Source organism: Perca fluviatilis, chromosome 6, assembly GCF_010015445.1.
Source record: "Perca fluviatilis chromosome 6, GENO_Pfluv_1.0, whole genome shotgun sequence".
Lineage (NCBI taxonomy): Eukaryota > Metazoa > Chordata > Actinopteri > Perciformes > Percidae > Perca > Perca fluviatilis.
The window spans coordinates 8,464,755-8,482,614 of NC_053117.1; the positions used below are offsets into that span (position 1 = coordinate 8,464,755).

Sequence of the window (17,860 nt, forward strand, 5' to 3'; positions counted from 1 at the left end):
TTACATTAATCAACATCTCCATCAAGGTTATCTTTTTTTCATTTTGATACACTTCTGTATTTTTAATGTGAGAAATTCATGCTTGCTGCAAGATAAATAACCATGTTTTGTTTTTATTATCCTCTCTTTGACAGCTCCTGTTACCAACCACCCTTGTCCCTATTACATCCACCTCTACAGTACCTCCTTTATTAATAAACCAACGGCTCTTTTAAGAGCCACACCTAATATTTTCGACACACACAAACACACACACAGGCATTTTCTCTCTCTCTCTGTCTCTCTTTCTCTCTCTCTGTCTCTCGCTCACTCTCTCTGTCTCTCGCTCACTTTCTCTGTCTCTCTCTCTGTCTCTCTCTCTGTCTCTCTCTCTCTGTCTCTCTCTCTCTCTCTGTCTCTCTCTCTCTGTCTCTCTCTGTCTCTCTTTCTCTCTCTCTGTCTCTCGCTCACTCTCTCTGTCTTGTGCCAGCGCTGCGATCTCCTCTGGAAGGCCTACTGTCTTCAAGTAAGTATTGTCATTCTCTTCCTTCTTTTGTATTTCACATTACTGTCTTACTGACCAAAAAACACAGTGCATGAACATTTGAATGTGCCTATGGCATTCTTTTTTTCTGACAATGTTTTTGTCTCACTTATACAACATAGTATTGTTGAAATGGCTGATCAGCAAGACGACTGGGAAGCAGAAGATGCTATTTTCCTTGCTGATATGCTTCTGGCTCAAGAAAAAGTAAGACTGTAATCTTGCCAGTGTGGGAATTAGAGAATGATATTTGTATAACTGTATTTCAGTGTTGTCATACAATGCTATATTTCTGCCATCCAAGGAAAAGAAAGCCAAGGGCGAAGCAGACTCTGCTACAGGCAGTAGTTTTCAGGTCTGATGGGTGGAAAAAAATGCTGAAGGAAGTCCACTGCTAAAAAGAAGCAGAAGTGGAGAGACACGAAATCGTGCTTCAGCTACAGGTAGTCTTCCAAGATTATTTCTAATTACCCACCTCAAGAATTGGAATTAACCTTCATTAGATCCAATATGTAGTTTGGTATTTTTTATCTAAGCCCTATGTAATTACATTTTGTTTTTGTTGTTTCCTTTTATAACATTGACCACAAAAATAGGGGGTGTTTCTTTTATTTTCGGATATTAATAGGGTTTCTGTTTCCTATTTTTGATATTTTTTTCCTTTTAAATATGTTAAACTGTGCCATTAGAAAACCATAAGGTGGATCTGTTATGTATGTTTTGACTTCATCTATTTTGAAATGTATATTTTAAACTAGGACTATAAATGCATTCTGCAATGTTAATTTTAATGTCAACTTCTGCTAAACTAATCCAAATATGTGAAATGTAAGTGAAGCAGTCGTGGTCAGGTTCATATTACCGTATATTGAATGTAACTAATATTGATTTACATGTAACATTTCCATATTATAGCCTGAAGTCACCAAACAAACATTGTATTTTTATGCCTATTACAGCCTGTTTCTATCTATCTTTTTAGTTTCCGTGGTTCCCAGTGAGGACTCTATTCCTTTTGAGTCAGCTGAGGAGGTTCTCACAGTGACCCAATCAGACTCCTCTCAACAGTTATTTGGTAAGATGAAACCCTACTATAATTAAGCAAGTTAGTAAAAAGCATGAAATGGATGTTTGTTTTATTTTAGCAGCCACTGCACATCTCCTGCCATCATTCGATGCAGAGACTGCATGCCAGAGGAGTGGCTGTGTACGGAGTGTGACATACACATCCACAAAAAACACACACTCCATAACAGGGAGTCCTGCATTGGGGGAATTTACAAGCCCATAGAGCCAACAGTGTGCTGCGTAAAGCAAAATGGCGGATATACACTGGTCAATCAAGGTAGTGCTTTGATCTTTTTGATAAAGTGGTTGAAGTTGTGTGGTGGAAGTTTTCCTAAGAAGCAGCAGCGTTTAGAAATATCAATGATCAAATGAAAACGAATAATGACCGTTTGAGAATTAAACCAAAGTTTGGTCTTTGAGTATTTATTTACATTTGCAAATGGAGAAAACACAGTTTCAAAGGTACATGCAGCACAACTGAAAATGTCTTTCCCAACTAGAAACCTAAAAATCAAAACATCTTATAGTGAAGAAACTCCATTAAGCCACCCCTCTTCAAATATCTTTAGCATGCTGCCACTTCTCTAAAAAATACCATAGACAGTCAGATGATTTTACAACCTTCCATTCTGCTCCAGTGTCTCCTACATTAGACTAAACACCTGCTTATCTCAGGAGACAGAAAGAGATACGGTTTGTGGCCTTCTCGACTTCGTCTGCTAAAAAGTCAACAATGTGAGAAGGTTCAAACTAGTGAAACTAAATAATTCTACTGGGCTATAGTTCACGGTTGCCAACTATTTCACTTGGAGCCTTTTGAATCTACACATGAAGAAGCTAAATCTTGTGGCGTTATAAAACAATCAAACCAATGGTTAATATCATTAAACAAATGGTTAAAATAAAATTTGCCACCACAGTTCACCCTTTTGATTACAAAATAATCACAAAAATAAATGTTACTTTTAAAGATTCAACCCTTATTATAGAATTAATCACACTTCTTATTATTCAACCTTATGGATCTTCATGTCTATTTCTTACATGTTAAATGGAAAGGTACAAAAAAACCCTCTTTTAAATAGTAGCAAGAATCAATCTCACACAGTATCAGAGACGGTGTCCAAACATTATTATCATATTCAGAAAGACGGAATACGTCAGAAGGCTCAATCATATTTACCATAAGAATCAAGTTAACTCTTTTTCTTGATTAGGGTAACGACATAGGAAACAAAAGAAATCTGAAGACCAAACATAATCTGCTAAAAGCCCTGGACATAAATGTCAGTGGTTAATGTCCCATCAGACTAGTGCCTTATAATTTGTGCAAAGAATGTGTTATGTATTTAACCATTAAAATAACCTGGTGTGAAGTGTGAACATTTACTAATTTCATATCTACCCATGCGTATGTCCATTGACAACCCATGGTTAAACCCCAAGTACAGAAAACCCATACAGCGAAGTCAAATTTTCCATAAAGCTGATAATTAAATTATCCAATAGCATCAAATGCTTCCCTCCTTTGGTTATTTTAATATAAATCAATTGAAGCACGCTCAGTGCAATTATCAAAGCTCTCACAGAGTGAAAGTTTGAGAAGAATCAGAATAAAACTGACCCCTCCTTGTCTCTAACCTCATTAAGTGCTGTCAGAGCACAAATAAAATGCAGTTATTCTATGTGTGTAGTTTCACTGGAAATAGCTTATTTCTGTGAGCGAAGAAATAGTGAACAAAAACTCGTCTTTTCCTCCATGCTCTTCACTGGTGTGTTGGTGTATGTAAATGTTGGGAGAAATGGTTACACCTGATTTATCATACTTTTCTCTCATCAAAAATAAAATGCAAAACCCATAAATGCAGTAATGAAGAATAAACATACTACAAATGTGGAAAACCCCCCATGTTCTTCTTGAAGGGTACCTGTTCCAGTCCTTTCTGTCCATCTGCCAGAGCACTCTGCTCTGAAAGTGTGTGTGTTCATCTCAGAGGAATGTCAACAGTTCCTCAAAAGAATGTGCAGTGTGTGTGTTCAGAGCGAGAGAGGTGGTGTGTCCTCCACAATTGTGAAGTATATTCTGCTGTCACTGTCAGAGAATGTGCTGTGGTTGTCAGAGAAGACATCAGTATCACTGCTGTCTTCTGAAATGATTTTAAACAGCAGGCTACAATAGCAGTATGTAGCTTCTGGTTTTTCCTCCTTGGAAAAACTTCTCGTTTTCCTCCTCTCTCAATTTGTTGCAAACAGTGAGAAAAACTCCAGTTTTCCTTGTCGCTTCAGAAATGGCACGTGGGTGACTCAGCAGAGGATCTGCTCGTCACTTGTTGCAGGTTGTAGAAAAACCCTGTTCTCTTCTCCTCCGGAGCCTTTTGTAGTGATGCGTGTATCCAGGTGACTCTCCCTGGAACCTTCACTGCCCTGTGTCACTGGAAGGATCGCGATGGTTTCTTTCACCGTCTTTTTGCCAATCCTTCCTCCTGAAGTTGTTATCACCACAGAATCCCCAGGCTTGACACCTGGATTCTTACGGCCAAAAGAGCAGAAGAAAATTCTCACGCAATAACCTAACCTATCATTTCCCTTATACTGCCGTGGAAGAAATAGGTGTTTTTGTTTATGGGCCTCTCCCTACGTATGTCTAAATAAAAATAAATCTTTAGAGCAAAATTCTTTGGAGCAAATCAGAACCAATAAAACAAAAACAATTACTATTGCATCCCCTTACACTACTGTGTCAATCAGGGGTAGATGATCCTTTTGTTTACAGTAGAACTATCAATTTTGTCAATTTTGTTCTCAGCTAAGCAGATTTTCTCAATGTACAATTGTTAACTATTCTAGCACTTTGGTTATCCAAGGTCTTTTAAACTGGAGCTACAGTGATGTCACAACAAATGTTTCAAACGTCTTTAGAAAAATTATTTAACACTATTTATTTCCCTTGCTACTTTATTAAACCCCTTATCTCTTTATTAAACCCCTTATTTATCATTGCTACTATATCCCTCCTATTTGAGACATGACAAAGCTCATGACTCAAAAGCAATATAAATAATCTGTTTAATATTCTAATCCTTAACATTGTTCTAGGTTTTACAGCAAATCCTGTTTATCAGTAACCAAAGTTCAATAGATAATTTCTTTAGATGAAATTCACCACAGTAAAGTGTTTCAACATCAACTAATTTAAAACAATTTTTTATATAGCAACTCAAAAACTCATTAGAGTACGATATGAAATGTACTACTTTTAGGATTAAATCTCATTTAAACCTTCTTTTAATCAATATCACCATTAAACTAAGACGAATTAACCAAAATACATTGTTTGTCATTTTTTATCTCCAGTTTACAAACCAAAGTAACACTAATTACTATCTGCTAGATCCAAGAATCATTACAACTTAAAGTTTTTTTTTTTTTTTAGCCTTCTATTTATCCAAATTGTTAACTGTTATGGGAAGCATCATATCATATAACATTCAACAAAAATGTATATCAAAATCATTTCTTTAAACCAAAATTTCACTTGTACTACTCATGTTTGGTTTTAGCTTGTGTCTTATCTCTGTGTGGTGTGTGTGTGTGTGTGTGTGTGTCTCCTCCTCTGGCTGTCCTCTCTCAAAGAAAGAAGGATTTCTCCAGGGTACATAAACACACTGTTATTCTTTTTGTAATTTATGGCATCATTAATTAACAACTCAATGTATTCCTCATAAAGGTGTGTCAAGGTGTACAGCTTACCATCACCCAGAACTATAAAACGATATTTACTTTATTGTACTTTATTTCTACTGGAACGCTGAGGAAAGAAAAACGTTAGACGAAACAACAGAGAATGAAAACATTTAACATTCCCTGCAGAATGTTATGTTTAGCTGTGGGAGATATTAGGTGCTCGAGCATAGACCCTCTGCATTTACTGCTCGAAGGTCCTGAATGAAACAAAACTTTAACATTCATAATAAAAATTATTCTTCTTGTTTATGTTACTTGAGAAAATAAGTGCACGTGTTGGAGAATCTAAACACGGAACTATAACCCCATCCGTCAATAAAGAGTTAAAAACACGGTCGGATTTCTGTCGATTATTTCCTGTTTTAGCGTGTACTGATGTATTCTGGGGCCTGTAGTCCGAACGCAGCTTGATGACTACAGGTTAACAATTTGTCTATCAATCCACGTCACATTTGTGTGTTTTGCCCAGAGATAACGCTGTACCTGAGACAAAAAGTGGTGAAACATCAGTAGATAAAATGTTGTTTTTACCGTGTGAATATGCATCTATTTGTAGTCACACGTTCACTGAATATGTGAACACTGTGAATACAACACATACGGTTGTTGTATGGGTTTTCTATAGTCTCCTGTCGATGGAGACAAATAAACACATTATCAATAGTGTCAGTCCAGTCAGTCAATTTTACAAATAGTCCCAAGGTGTCCTAGGTCTGTCTCCTCTTCTGTTGGAGACAAAGAAACATGAATGTGAGCTTTTGAGTTAGAATTTCTGAAAAACTTATGTAGTTTATCAGTCAAGGTGACAGCCACTGGACATGTGTATATGCCAGTAGACAAAAGAAAACTCATACTCGTCCTTTGATTTGTTAAAAAAAACCTTTCAACGTAGTCTTCATCAGGGTCAAAAGGTGACAAAAGGAATGCATGTAATATTTGTGATTCCTTAAGTTTAACTACTGGTGTCCCAATTTGTTTTACCGTAGTCAGGAGATTAACAGACTGACATGGACGCGGTTCCATTATAATTTGTAAACAAATGCGTACTTTTAGGCTGCAACAAAAATATGTCAGCCAAAGAGTGATTTTTATCAAACCCACAACTTTAAAGCCAGTGGGCAAAAGAATAAACATTCCTAAGACCCGTGGGTGAAACAATGTCTTCAATTTCAAATAGACATTTTCAAATGCAATCTGCATAACAAATTTTCAGGACACTCAGATGAAAGGGAGAAAGAAACAATGAACATTTTCCTTTATTATCTAGTTCAGGATCCTAAGGATCTGAATACACACATATCATAAGAATGGTGAACTTTTCTGGGATCACCATTCTACTAATCACTTCTCTAAGGAAAAACTAGTTTACCAGAGAGCTTCTGATTGAAGAACAAAGATCTTCACTAAAACCCAAATTGTTGCTCCCGAATCAACTAAAAATCCAATTTTCTTCCCATATATAATTAACACCATGCTAGGCAATTTGTATACACACCAGATAAACACATTGAATACTTGGACATATTTTCCAAAAGTTATTTCTGTTAACCGTGCTGTTTTTGCGTCTAATTTGATCTGTCTATCGTGTGGGGAGTGTTTGTAGCGTGCAAAAAGCATGTCTTCATTGCAAGCATGTGTATTTACGTGTATGTCTGTATGAACTGTTTTTAGGAATCTGGCAGTCCCAGCATCGGGGAAGACTGCATAGACAGTTTCATATTCACGAACGCTTATAGCAATAGCAATAGCAATAGCTTTGGTAGCAAAAGTCTTACAGTGACATCAGGAACGTGTACAGACATTCTAGGTGACCGGCTCAAGTAAAAAATCTAATTATTAACACTAAACTGAACAAGCTGCTATTCTGTTCATTTTACATGAAAACAGCACTGCACCAAAAAACTTTTCATGAGGGATAAAAGCAGATGCAGCCTTGAGTGATGTATTGGTTGTCAGGTTTCATGCAGTCAGAGGCAGGGCTGATTACAGACGCCGCCTTAGTGAGGTCATTTTAGCCACACCGTAATTAACGTGGTTACGTCAGTTGAACATTAGGAGAAATTCTCAATCCGTCAGGTGTTGAGGTTAAACCAATGTTAAAAGTGCACATTAAATCACTACCTAAACCAAATAAGTGGAACCTTCATACACCAAGAATTGTTTTTCCCATGTACAGGGGAGAGGAACAGAGAATTGTTCTCTTACTGTTTGATCTGCATCCCCAATTGACCAAATAGAATGACCAAATAATCTTCAGTGTCAAATCTATAGCTCTAATAATCAAATTATGTGAGTGGAACCCCTTTAACTTTACACTCAGTAGTAGGCATCTTCTTCTAGGTTTCAGAAGATAAGTAAGGGTTAATGGTTTAACTGAACAGATTATTTTTCAGAACTTTCTAACCTATCAATTGTCCCTAATAGCAAAAACAAAAACAGTGTATCAGTGCAAAGCATTTCTTCATTGCATGAAGCGAGTGTGGTGTGTGTGGTAGCACTACCTTCTTCATCAGCTGTTGGACTCAGTCAAACAGAGGGACAAGTGTTGTTCTTTGTCTGAGGTGTTTTTTGCTTTTTCTTTGGGCATTTACATACCCAATGTCCAAAGTCCTTGCAGTACAAACACTGGTCTCGGTTGTAGGGCTCACCATTTTGCCCACGGTACCTGCCTCGGCCTCTTCTGACTCGACCACGTCCTTTGTGGGAGCGGCCTTTTTCAGGTCCGCGCTCCATATGTTGCCCACCAGCCTGTTGTAACATGCAGACAAACGCTTCAAACATGGTTTTCTCACATACTCGTTGGTCTTTCCACCCAATGCAGGTGTGACGGATGCTGTTGGTCCTGTCCGATTGTTGAGTCTGTGTCCTCTTCGTCCCTCCGTTTCTCCAGCTTGTCTTCCTGATTTTTAGAGAAAGCTCAGAAATGTGCTTTGGTTAGAACTGATGAGGTTATTGGTGCATGTATGTTTGCATTTCTTTCCCCAGATTACTGTTTTATCTATATTTTAAAACATTCTTTGTTTTTCCTGTACTCAGTAGCTTTAAATCCTCTGTCTTAATTATTGATTTTCCCATTAATTTTCTTTCTACTTCTTCTAAAATTTTGCTTTAACATTCTCAGTGTCTTTGTACACAAAGATCCGTTTCTCGGAAAGCCAAAACATTTTGACCAGTATCCTATGACAGACATCGGAAACATTCCAAAATTTTTGGTCCATATTTCCGACATATCTCACCCACAGTGGGTCCAGATGCATTGCTCGGCCGGGATGGTTTCGTTCCCCTTTATTGACAGAAACCTTATGTTAGTATACTATTTCTTTTTGATGTGTTCGTCACCACAAAACTTAGTTATTTTTTCGGCAAACCTTGGCAAACCCGGTGCGACCCTGCAGTGAAAATCTCTTAAATAGTAAACTATTTTATTTATACTGCAGTCCGCCTCTTAATCATGAACCGTGCTAATATTTTCGCGAATTAATTTGTTAGGCTTCTCTGCCTAATCTAGTTAATCCTTCGATTAACTCTCGACCAGCCCTCGTCTGTTTTTTCTCGTCAATCAGTTGTCGCCCCCGCATCAGAAATATTGTCTGTGTCTGCCAAAAGATGTCATTCATAACCTCAGTTATCTTTTTTACCCAAAATGACCCACAACACATATCAAATTACTCACTTCCCAAAAGTCAGAATTAGTTTCATTTATTCTCTTTGGTTAAGAGAATAATTACACCAATTATTCATTACTCAATTCGTTTAGCAACGGTTGCTTGTTTAGAATGTTTGTTCAAAACCTTGAATTCGCAATCCAATTGTAATTAATCAATTTTATCTCACCGTGCTGCTTGAAATCTCTTCCTGTTCGTTTTTGACGGAGTGGAAAACAGTCAAGAGCGCTCCGCGGTCCTAGCCCTCTTCTCTCTGAAAAACCTTTTTAAAGGTTTAGAGGTATGAGGCAGGTGATTTTTGATCCCTGGATAGCCAGTCATCAGCGACCCAACGGAGCTCTTTTCTCTGTTAACTCATCCGTCCTGCCGAGACAACGCCAAATTGTGGTGGAAGTTTTCCTAAGAAGCAGCAGCGTTTAGAAATATCAATGATCAAATGAAAACGAATAATGACGGTTTGAGAATTAAATCAAAGTTTGGTCTTTGAGTATTTATTTACATTTGCAAATGGAGAAAACACAGTTTCAAAGGTACACGCAGCACAACTGAAAATGTCTTTCCCAACTAGAAACCTAAAAATCAAAACATCTTATAGTGAAGAAACTCCATTAAGCCACCCCTCTTCAAATATCTTTAGCATGCTGCCACTTTTCTAAAAAATACCATAGACAGTCAGATGATTTTACAACCTTCCATTCTGCTCCAGTGTCTCCTACATTAGACTAAACACCTGCTTATCTCAGGAGACAGAAAGAGATACGGTTTGTGGCCTTCTCGACTTCGTCTGCTAAAAAGTCAACAATGTGAGAAGGTTCAAACTAGTGAAACTAAATAATTCTACTGGGCTATAGTTCACGGTTGCCAACTATTTCACCTGGAGCCTTTTGAATCTACACATGAAGAAGCTAAATCTTGTGGCGTTATAAAACAATCAAACCAATGGTTAATATCATTAAACAAATGGTTAAAATAAAATTTGCCACCACAGTTGTGTCCTTGTTTTTATTAAAATTTTAATTTAATAATAATAAATTGCAAATAATTGTTTAAAGCTTCTCACTATTTATTGAACTTCTCTCTTTCAGTATGTCTTTTGCCTACAGTGAGGCCTGTCCAGTTGTGCACGTGTGATCCTGCAACCATAACAGAATCAGCTGGTAGAGCAATAATTATGGTTTGCATAAATGGTATGAACTATGGCTTTTTATTTATTTATTTTTTCTTTTCCTGTCCAGAGTTATTTTCAGGACCTAACCATGCATTAAATGTACTACCTTTTCTTTTTATAGGTCGGTATGATTTGCACTTGCCAAACTTGTCTTGCAAATTATGTCTGGCACAGTGGACACCTGACATGAGTGACCTCATACGCAGTGGGTACTGGCCAGCATCTGTGAATGCTGACACATTGTTTTCTATGGATGTCTTTACTTCATTTGAAGAGTTGAAAACTGTGGCTCCCAGTTTGTCGCGTCAGGGTTTTTTGCGGATGTTGGAGAAGAGGACCTGTCAATTTGGAAGGGTAAGATCAGCGTGGATAATAGTTGCCTCAAGTAAAAATATTTTATAACTATTTAATTTGACTTTTTACTTATAAATTGCAAATGTATAGGCTGGCAAAATCCACGGAGACGTATTCCAAAGGAGTTATTTGGAGTACACATTCTGCCAGTACCATTGTGAGAATATGGCCAGTGTAGAGCACTTCACCTGCCCGGTGTGTACACCCAACATGATAGCTCTTTGCGCAGATGGCAACAGAAAGCAGTACCGATTTCGACAGTCAAAAGGGTTAGTTGTTTTACACTTAGTCAAATGAACTGAACAAATAATGTCTTACACTGAATAAGATCTTTTTTCTTATTTTATTTAGGTCAGAGCAATCATATTTTGACGGTACTTTCATCGCCAAGGACGCTGAAGTACAGCATTTTGTTGAGGAGATCAGGAGTAAAATGAAAAGTGTTAGTTAAATATTTATATATTGTTTTTGCAATGTATGGCTTAAAACTTGAAATGTAGGATTTTCCATTACAAATTAGTTATTTCTTCCCTCAAGACCAGATGGTGTCAGCTTAAATGGAACAGACTAGTATCTCCCAACCAGCAATTTGAGCAATATGTTGCATCTCATCCAAGTAATTTGGGGTTTGAAATTGGGTATGTGTGGTGACATCCAAAGTGGCTAAATTTTGCTAATAGGTAGTGAGTTATTGTTTGCTAAGCTGAAGATAGGAAAGTGAAAGATGCATTTTCTGAAGCTCCTTGAGCCCTGACTAAACCTCCAGTTGTATTTTGAAAGTAAATATTTAATGTCTCCAATCATTAAACAGATGCTCTTTGGTGTAATGTAACCTGACTCCATGGTCCTGATGGATTAAATAATTACATAGGATAATTTTTTTTTGTTTTTGTTATAAGCATAACTATTTTGTCAAACTATTTTGTCATGCAGACTGCCGGCAGAGGAATCTGTGGAGCCAGTCAGTGGTCTGCTGCACGGGAGACAGCCAGAAGAGCTAGTAAACTGGATGAAGAGGGCATTGAGGTGGTTGTTTGCCGACACGGAGTGCTATTGAAGGCCCTCAACATGTATAGGGGGGAAATATTTGCTTATCCGCTAGGGGTGGTACAGTTCATGAAAAAACACCCGAACCGCTCGGTTCGCTAGTCTCGGTTCGGAGCATGTGTGTACCGCACGGTTCGTCAGTACACTGTTAAGCTGCACTAACCTCTTCCTGCCGTAGTGCCCACTTTATACACCTATTTTAAAACACTAACTGGAAATGACGAGCGGGATGGGCGTGACAAACGCAACCCATGGCAGCTGATTGGACGATCGCGTCACATGGGTCTGGCTGGTCCCTAATTTCAAAACTGTCATGGCGGCTCGTTCAGAATACGATCTCATATTGTACTAAAATAGTTCACCTAAACGTGTTTCTGAAAACATTTTAAGCGAGAAATAGGCCATGCAGTTGCTAAATCTGTCTTCATTTCAGATCGACAAAGGTCAGTTTAAAAGATTTTCGTCAGATTTTGAGAGACACCGAGCCGACCGCTCCTCAAGTGGAGTGGGGCGCCGCTGCAGGTCACGTCACATGCAGAAATGTCAAGTGGGAGAGAGGCTGCCCAGAGCTGTAGGATGCGCCAGCGTCGTTTATAGTCTGGTGTGTGGGAACATTTTGGATTTCATACCTATGATGAAATAAAACAATATATAGAACTGCCACTGTGTGCATGTTTTGTGCAACATGCATTCAATATGCTAATTTTAGCTATATGCTGAAGTATATTCTGGAGTGTTGAAGATTAAAAGAAAAAAATAACAAGAACCGTACTGAACCGAAAACCGTGACCTAAAACCGTGATACGAACCGAACCGTGGGTTTTGTGAACCGTACCACCCCTAATATTTACTGGTTGTCAACAGTAAAAAAAATGTTAACCAAGGCAAAACATGTTGGCTTTCTAACTAGTGCTAAAAAAAGGGTTTATGAGCTGAGTGGACAACAAATATCCCCCGTTTCTATGTGTGGCAAGTCATATCTAAGGTTGGTTCTATTTACTGGAGCAGTGAACACTGTTTGCATTGCATAAGAACCTTATGGAACGTGAATGTAATGCCTCAGGCGTAACCATTGAAACATAGTAATTGTTTAAAAAAAAAAGTGACCATGGTATAAGTGGAGGCAACCCTTATAAGTTAACTATAAGTAAGCTATAAGTAAATTAACCCTTATTTATATACTATAAGATTAGGCAATAGGAGAAATATGTTGGCATTCAGTGTCGAAACCCCATGAATCCTAATCAGTAAAAGTCATTGTGGTGCCAGGGAGTTGTGGAACATATTCTCACGGCAGATACCGGCTTTTGGGGAAAAGACATTTCTTATTGATGGAGTGGCAGTAGTTAATGGGGAAAGAGACCACAGATTAAATTTAGCTTGATTTATTTAAATGTCAAGCTTACCAACTAAATAAATAAATGTAAATGCATCGCCAAAACATAATAGGTTACAACCACTTACAAATGCAAATACAGCAATAATGAGGACTCCAAACAATGAATTTCAATTCAAAATGTATAGATTTACACACACACACACACACACACACACACACACACACACACACACAGTAAATGAACAAACCTTTTCTTTTACGTGACACCACTCTACTGGGAGCTGGACAGCCTCCTTCAACACTGTCACCTGTTGATTACAGGGAAAAACCAACAAACTATTTATTAAGACAGTTTACAATTGAGATGGTCTTTATTGGCCCTCTGATATTAATTATGGACCCAATGTCTTTCATTAGCGGGTCTGACAATTTTGGAATATGAGTTAACACGAAGGCTTGCAATTAATCCTTTCTTCATCTGGGACTGAAGTAGGGCTGGGCGATAAAACGATAACGATATGTATCGCGATAGACACGTAATCAATATCAATAGAAAATGCGGTCGATAAAACGTTCGATAACTTGTTTTTCTTCTTCGGAAGAAACCAGAAGTTGCAAAGCAAGTTTGGTTGCATGAACAAAGGCACTCACTCTCTGGTAACCTAGCAACGTAGGGAGTGACACTCTAACAGCCAATCATGTAACAGTATCAAGTTTGGTTGCGCCACGCGCTGTCTCCGTGTTGGATTCTACAATAACAGAACCGGCGTGTAGCGATAAGTGGAAAGTGAGGCCGTACGCGGGGGGAAATTGTTGATAAAACAGGAAAAGTCAGTATGGCAGTTTTGGGGATTTTATAAGTCTGACCGTCGTCCCCACCAACACTACCGCAAACTTGTTTTACCACCTTAGCCCGCTCACACTTTGGAGCAAAGCCGTATTCGCCAGCAACGTCCAACATCTGCAGCTGCTACACCGCACAAGCAGCAGACCGCCATGGAGAGGTACTCTGCATCAGCGCCTTACTAAACGCTACAAAGAAATAACGGAGGCAGACGTGCTGAGCACTGTCCAGAAGCCAGGTTACCAACCTAGCACTAAACCTGCAGAAAATAGTTCTTCTCAGGTTTCAGGTTTCTCTATGTTTATATTTAACACTTTGCACCATTTTATTACACCTTATTAAGCAGTTCTTACTTATTCTTTCTTCACTGTGATTTTAGACTTTTTTACATTTTTTTAAAACGTCTTTTTACAGACGTTACATTTTAATTATTTGAGTGATTTCCATGGTTGTGTTGACATTTCTGCTTTTATAACTGAGGGGATTATAATCAGAGGAAGGTTAAGTTTAAAATAAAAATGTTTAAATTTAATATATTTTTCTCCTGGTCCTTATTTTAAATAGGTCATAAAAAATATCAATAATTATCGATATCGACCGATATGAAACACTTATATCGTGATACAGTTTTCAGCCATATCGCCCAGCCCTAGACTGAAGGCAGCGCAAAGTGTTTACTGGATACAGAAATTACACCCTTTAGGATAACCAGGCTCTGCTGTTAGCAGGAACAGTATGTATTGTGAGGGGCTTAGAACTTATTTCCAGTACTCTTCATATAGAACCTGTTATTACACAGCTTAGTTGAATTCGACGGCATTCAATGGTCTGCTATTTCTTTAAAACAGACCGTTGCAATGTATAACAGACCGTTGCCATGCATAGCAGGGTGTCGTCATGGTCGCCATCAATCTGCTGAAAAAAAGAAGTGGGGAAGAAGTGGGGAAAAGTGGAGCGAGCAACTCCTGCAATTCAGGCAATGGCAGCAGAACTGGTGAGTGCCTATCGCTACATTTGTTCATACAGTCTATGATAGCTACGCAGTAACTTCAGCCATCGGGACAACAACGCTAATTAGTTACATTGCAACATCGTTTTTACATGTGTGTCACAAACAAGATGAATGAGGACAGAAACGTCAACATAAATAGTCCCATTCACTTTTCACGTCTCATTTCACCATCAATGGAAATGTTCAGTTCAGTCAACCAGCACTGATTAAAACAGCAGCTGGATGAAGGAGTTTTCTCCACCTACAGTGCCCTCCACAATTAGTGGCACCCCTGTTTAAGATGGGGTAATGGACTTCTAAAAATTCTCCTTTTTTTTTTAAACAACATAGAACCCAAATGCAAAAAAAGAGAAAAATCCAACCTTTTATTTAAGTACATTACTTTGGTGGTAAAAAAAAAATCACACATTTAGAAAAAAAAAACTTGAAATCATGTGTCCCACAATTATTGGCACCCCTGATTTTTATACTTTGTGATGGCATTACCAAATTAAATCTATTAGAACGTGATACCCTCACGTTATTTTGAAGATTTACGTGTTGGGGTCACGTTTTTTATACTAATGTATTTCAATGAGAAGCATCTTACTGTCAGGTTTACATGGAATTTCAGTTGGTTTTCATGGACTTTCAGTTGGTTGTCATGGACTTTCAGTTTGTTTTCCCATTCACCGTCATCAGCACTCATCATTCACACCTGCACTCCATCAGACCACTGATCACTCACACCTGCACTTCATTATACCACGTCATCAGTTCACCACCTGCACCTCATCGGTCCACCATCTTTATAAGTAGCACAGGCACATTCACTCTTTGTCTGGTCTTGTGTTTGCGTCACGATACTTAGACTCGCTCTCATTAACTACTTGTTGTACCTGTCGGCACGCCCGCCGATAGGGGGGGACAAACGGGTCTGTTGTCCCGGGCCCAGAGTAGGGGGGGGCCTATTAAAATTTTTTTTAATAGGCCTGTTTGTGGAAAAAAATATGTAATATTTGAGTTACATAAAAGCTTTTTATTTGTTTTCTTCCTAATTGTCCTTGAAATAGTGGTCAAGAACCCCCCCACCCCCAACATAAAAATGGTTTGGCCACTTATCAAAATTTGATGTTGTTGAAGTTCAGTACGCTCAAAATTTCCGGTCAGCACAAGTCCGGTGCTCAGAAATGGAAGGAAAAGAGAAGAAGAAAATAGAGGCCTTAGAGATTTTCTAAATAAATATATATAAAAAAAAAAAAAAAGGTGGTGACGGTGAAGCTGGAACTGTCAACGTAGAGCAAGGTAAAAAACACCGCAGGATTAGCTCCATTAGCTTGTATAAAAGCCTGAGACAACACGTTCTCTCTGACAGAAAGAGTTGAGTTTGGTAGCTCCGTCAGAGAGGATGAGACAGAGAGGAGAGAGATCCAGCTGCTGTCAGGGGAGAGAGAGTGATGCAGGAGGGGCCCGCTGCCTCGCAACGGAGGGACAGAGTCAGGCTACTGGTGAGAGAGAGAGAGAGAGAGAGAGAGAGATGCGGGAGGGGCCCGCTGCCCTGTTGGAGAGTATGAGCAGGATGGATCAGAGACTGATCACACACTTAATTTCAGTGAGAGATGTGAGGAGAGGAGAGGAAGATCAGATTAGAGGAAGATCAGAGGAGAGGAGCGGAAGAGGAGAGGAACAGGAGAGGAAGAGCAGAGGAGAGGAACAGGAGATGAACAGGAGAGGACGAGCAGAGGAGAGGAAAAGCAAGGGAAAAGGAGAGATCTGGGCACGGGGGGCCCATCTAAGCTTATCTCGTCCCGGGCCCAGGCAAGCCTGTCAGCTGGCCTGCCTGTCGGAGTTCTGCCTGTTGACCTGCTCTCTGTTCCTCCTGTTGGATAAAGTTAATAAAGTTCAGCTTCACTTACCTCCAGTCTAACTCCTGCTCCTTCCGTGACAGAAGACCAGACCAAACAACTAAAATGGATGAGGACGCCATGGAGGCTTTTATCTTCAATCAGAATGGAGACACTCTGGAGGACTTCGTTGAAGTTTATATCCATCTTTATCAGGATGTGGGCTGGGATGAGGACTATTTAAAATATCAGTTCTGGAGCGGATTAGATGATCCACTCGCCCAGATACTGCTGCTTGAGGACACTAAGCTACCTTTTAGAGTTTCTGGACCGAGCCCTTTGGGTTTGTGGTTCCTCCCTCACAGTAGCGCTTGCCGATCCAGAGCCAGCCGATTCAGAGCCAGCCGATCCAGTGCCACAGTCCTCATCTCAGGCCCAACTCAGAAAAGAGCCATTCGACAGCCCAGTCGGACAAGAGCCAGCAAGCTGCTGCACAGTCGACCAGAAGCCAGAGACTGCTCACAGCGATTGCCCAGCCGAGACTGCTCACCGCGACTCCCCTGCAGAGACAGCTCGATGCAAAATCCTCATCTCAGGCCCAACTCAGAAAGGGGCCAGCAAGCTGCTGCCCAGTCGACCAGAAGCCAGAGACTTTACCGGTCTCCGGCGCCCCCAGGTGCTTTGCCGGTCTCCGGCGCCCCAGGGACTTTGCCGGCCTCCGGTGCCCCAGGGACTATGTCGGCGGTCCGGCCGATTCCTGCCCCCAGGGTGTTGTCGGCGGTCTGGCCGACTCCTGCTCCCCAGGTTTTGTCCGCGGTCAAAGTTTACCCACTGTAAGCACTGTCAAATATGGTAATAAGCTATTTTCACCTATTTAACGATTCAATTTTTAAAATCTGATGACACCAGTGTGTTTCCCATCCCAAAAAAACCCAGGGTGTATCCAAAATTCTACACTACCAACTTCTACATATGAGAAATATACCAATATATTTAAAAACTACAACTCCCACTATATCGCGGCCCAGAATCTGTTACAAAGCTTGAGCACTTGTAGTTCTTCCGGGGTGGTTGGGAGGACGTGTTCGGCTCCTGTTTCTGCTGTCTGCCGTGAGTGGGCTTCATTCCATTTCAGATTGATGCCAGTACAGTACATGAGACAAATACATGAAACTGTATTTTATTATTATTGCTATGTTTATTGTTTAACTCTCAAATACAACGTTAGACAAAAACATCAATATTACGAATATTATGTATTTGTATCTTTTCT

The 17,860-nt window shown here is 39.5% G+C and overlaps 1 protein-coding gene across 1 annotated transcript; it reads left to right on the forward strand.

The window, feature by feature from the left end:
- The first annotated feature begins 416 nt into the window (after positions 1-416).
- On the forward strand, positions 417-17,424 carry LOC120560486. Its single transcript, XM_039803055.1, has 11 exons — positions 417-505; positions 646-730; positions 828-966; positions 1,506-1,598; positions 1,672-1,868; positions 10,086-10,187; positions 10,290-10,522; positions 10,613-10,791; positions 10,874-10,964; positions 11,456-11,629; positions 16,636-17,424. The coding sequence occupies exons 5-11, from the start codon at positions 1,712-1,714 to the stop codon at positions 17,422-17,424; spliced, it is 1,725 nt and encodes a 574-aa protein (XP_039658989.1). The 5' UTR covers positions 417-505; positions 646-730; positions 828-966; positions 1,506-1,598; positions 1,672-1,711.
- Positions 17,425-17,860: the final 436 nt, after the last annotated feature.

What these genes read in the sequence shown, in the direction of transcription:
- LOC120560486 (XM_039803055.1), top strand. Translation starts at nt 1,712, where the DNA reads ATGCCAGAGGAGTGGCTGTGTACGGAGTGTGACATACACATCCACAAA. An exon ending in ATATACACTGGTCAATCAAG is followed by an intron (nt 1,869 to 10,085) that starts GTAGTGCTTTGA and finishes TCTCTCTTTCAG; the next exon opens with TATGTCTTTTGCCTACAGTG. An exon ending in AATTATGGTTTGCATAAATG is followed by an intron (nt 10,188 to 10,289) that starts GTATGAACTATG and finishes TTCTTTTTATAG; the next exon opens with GTCGGTATGATTTGCACTTG.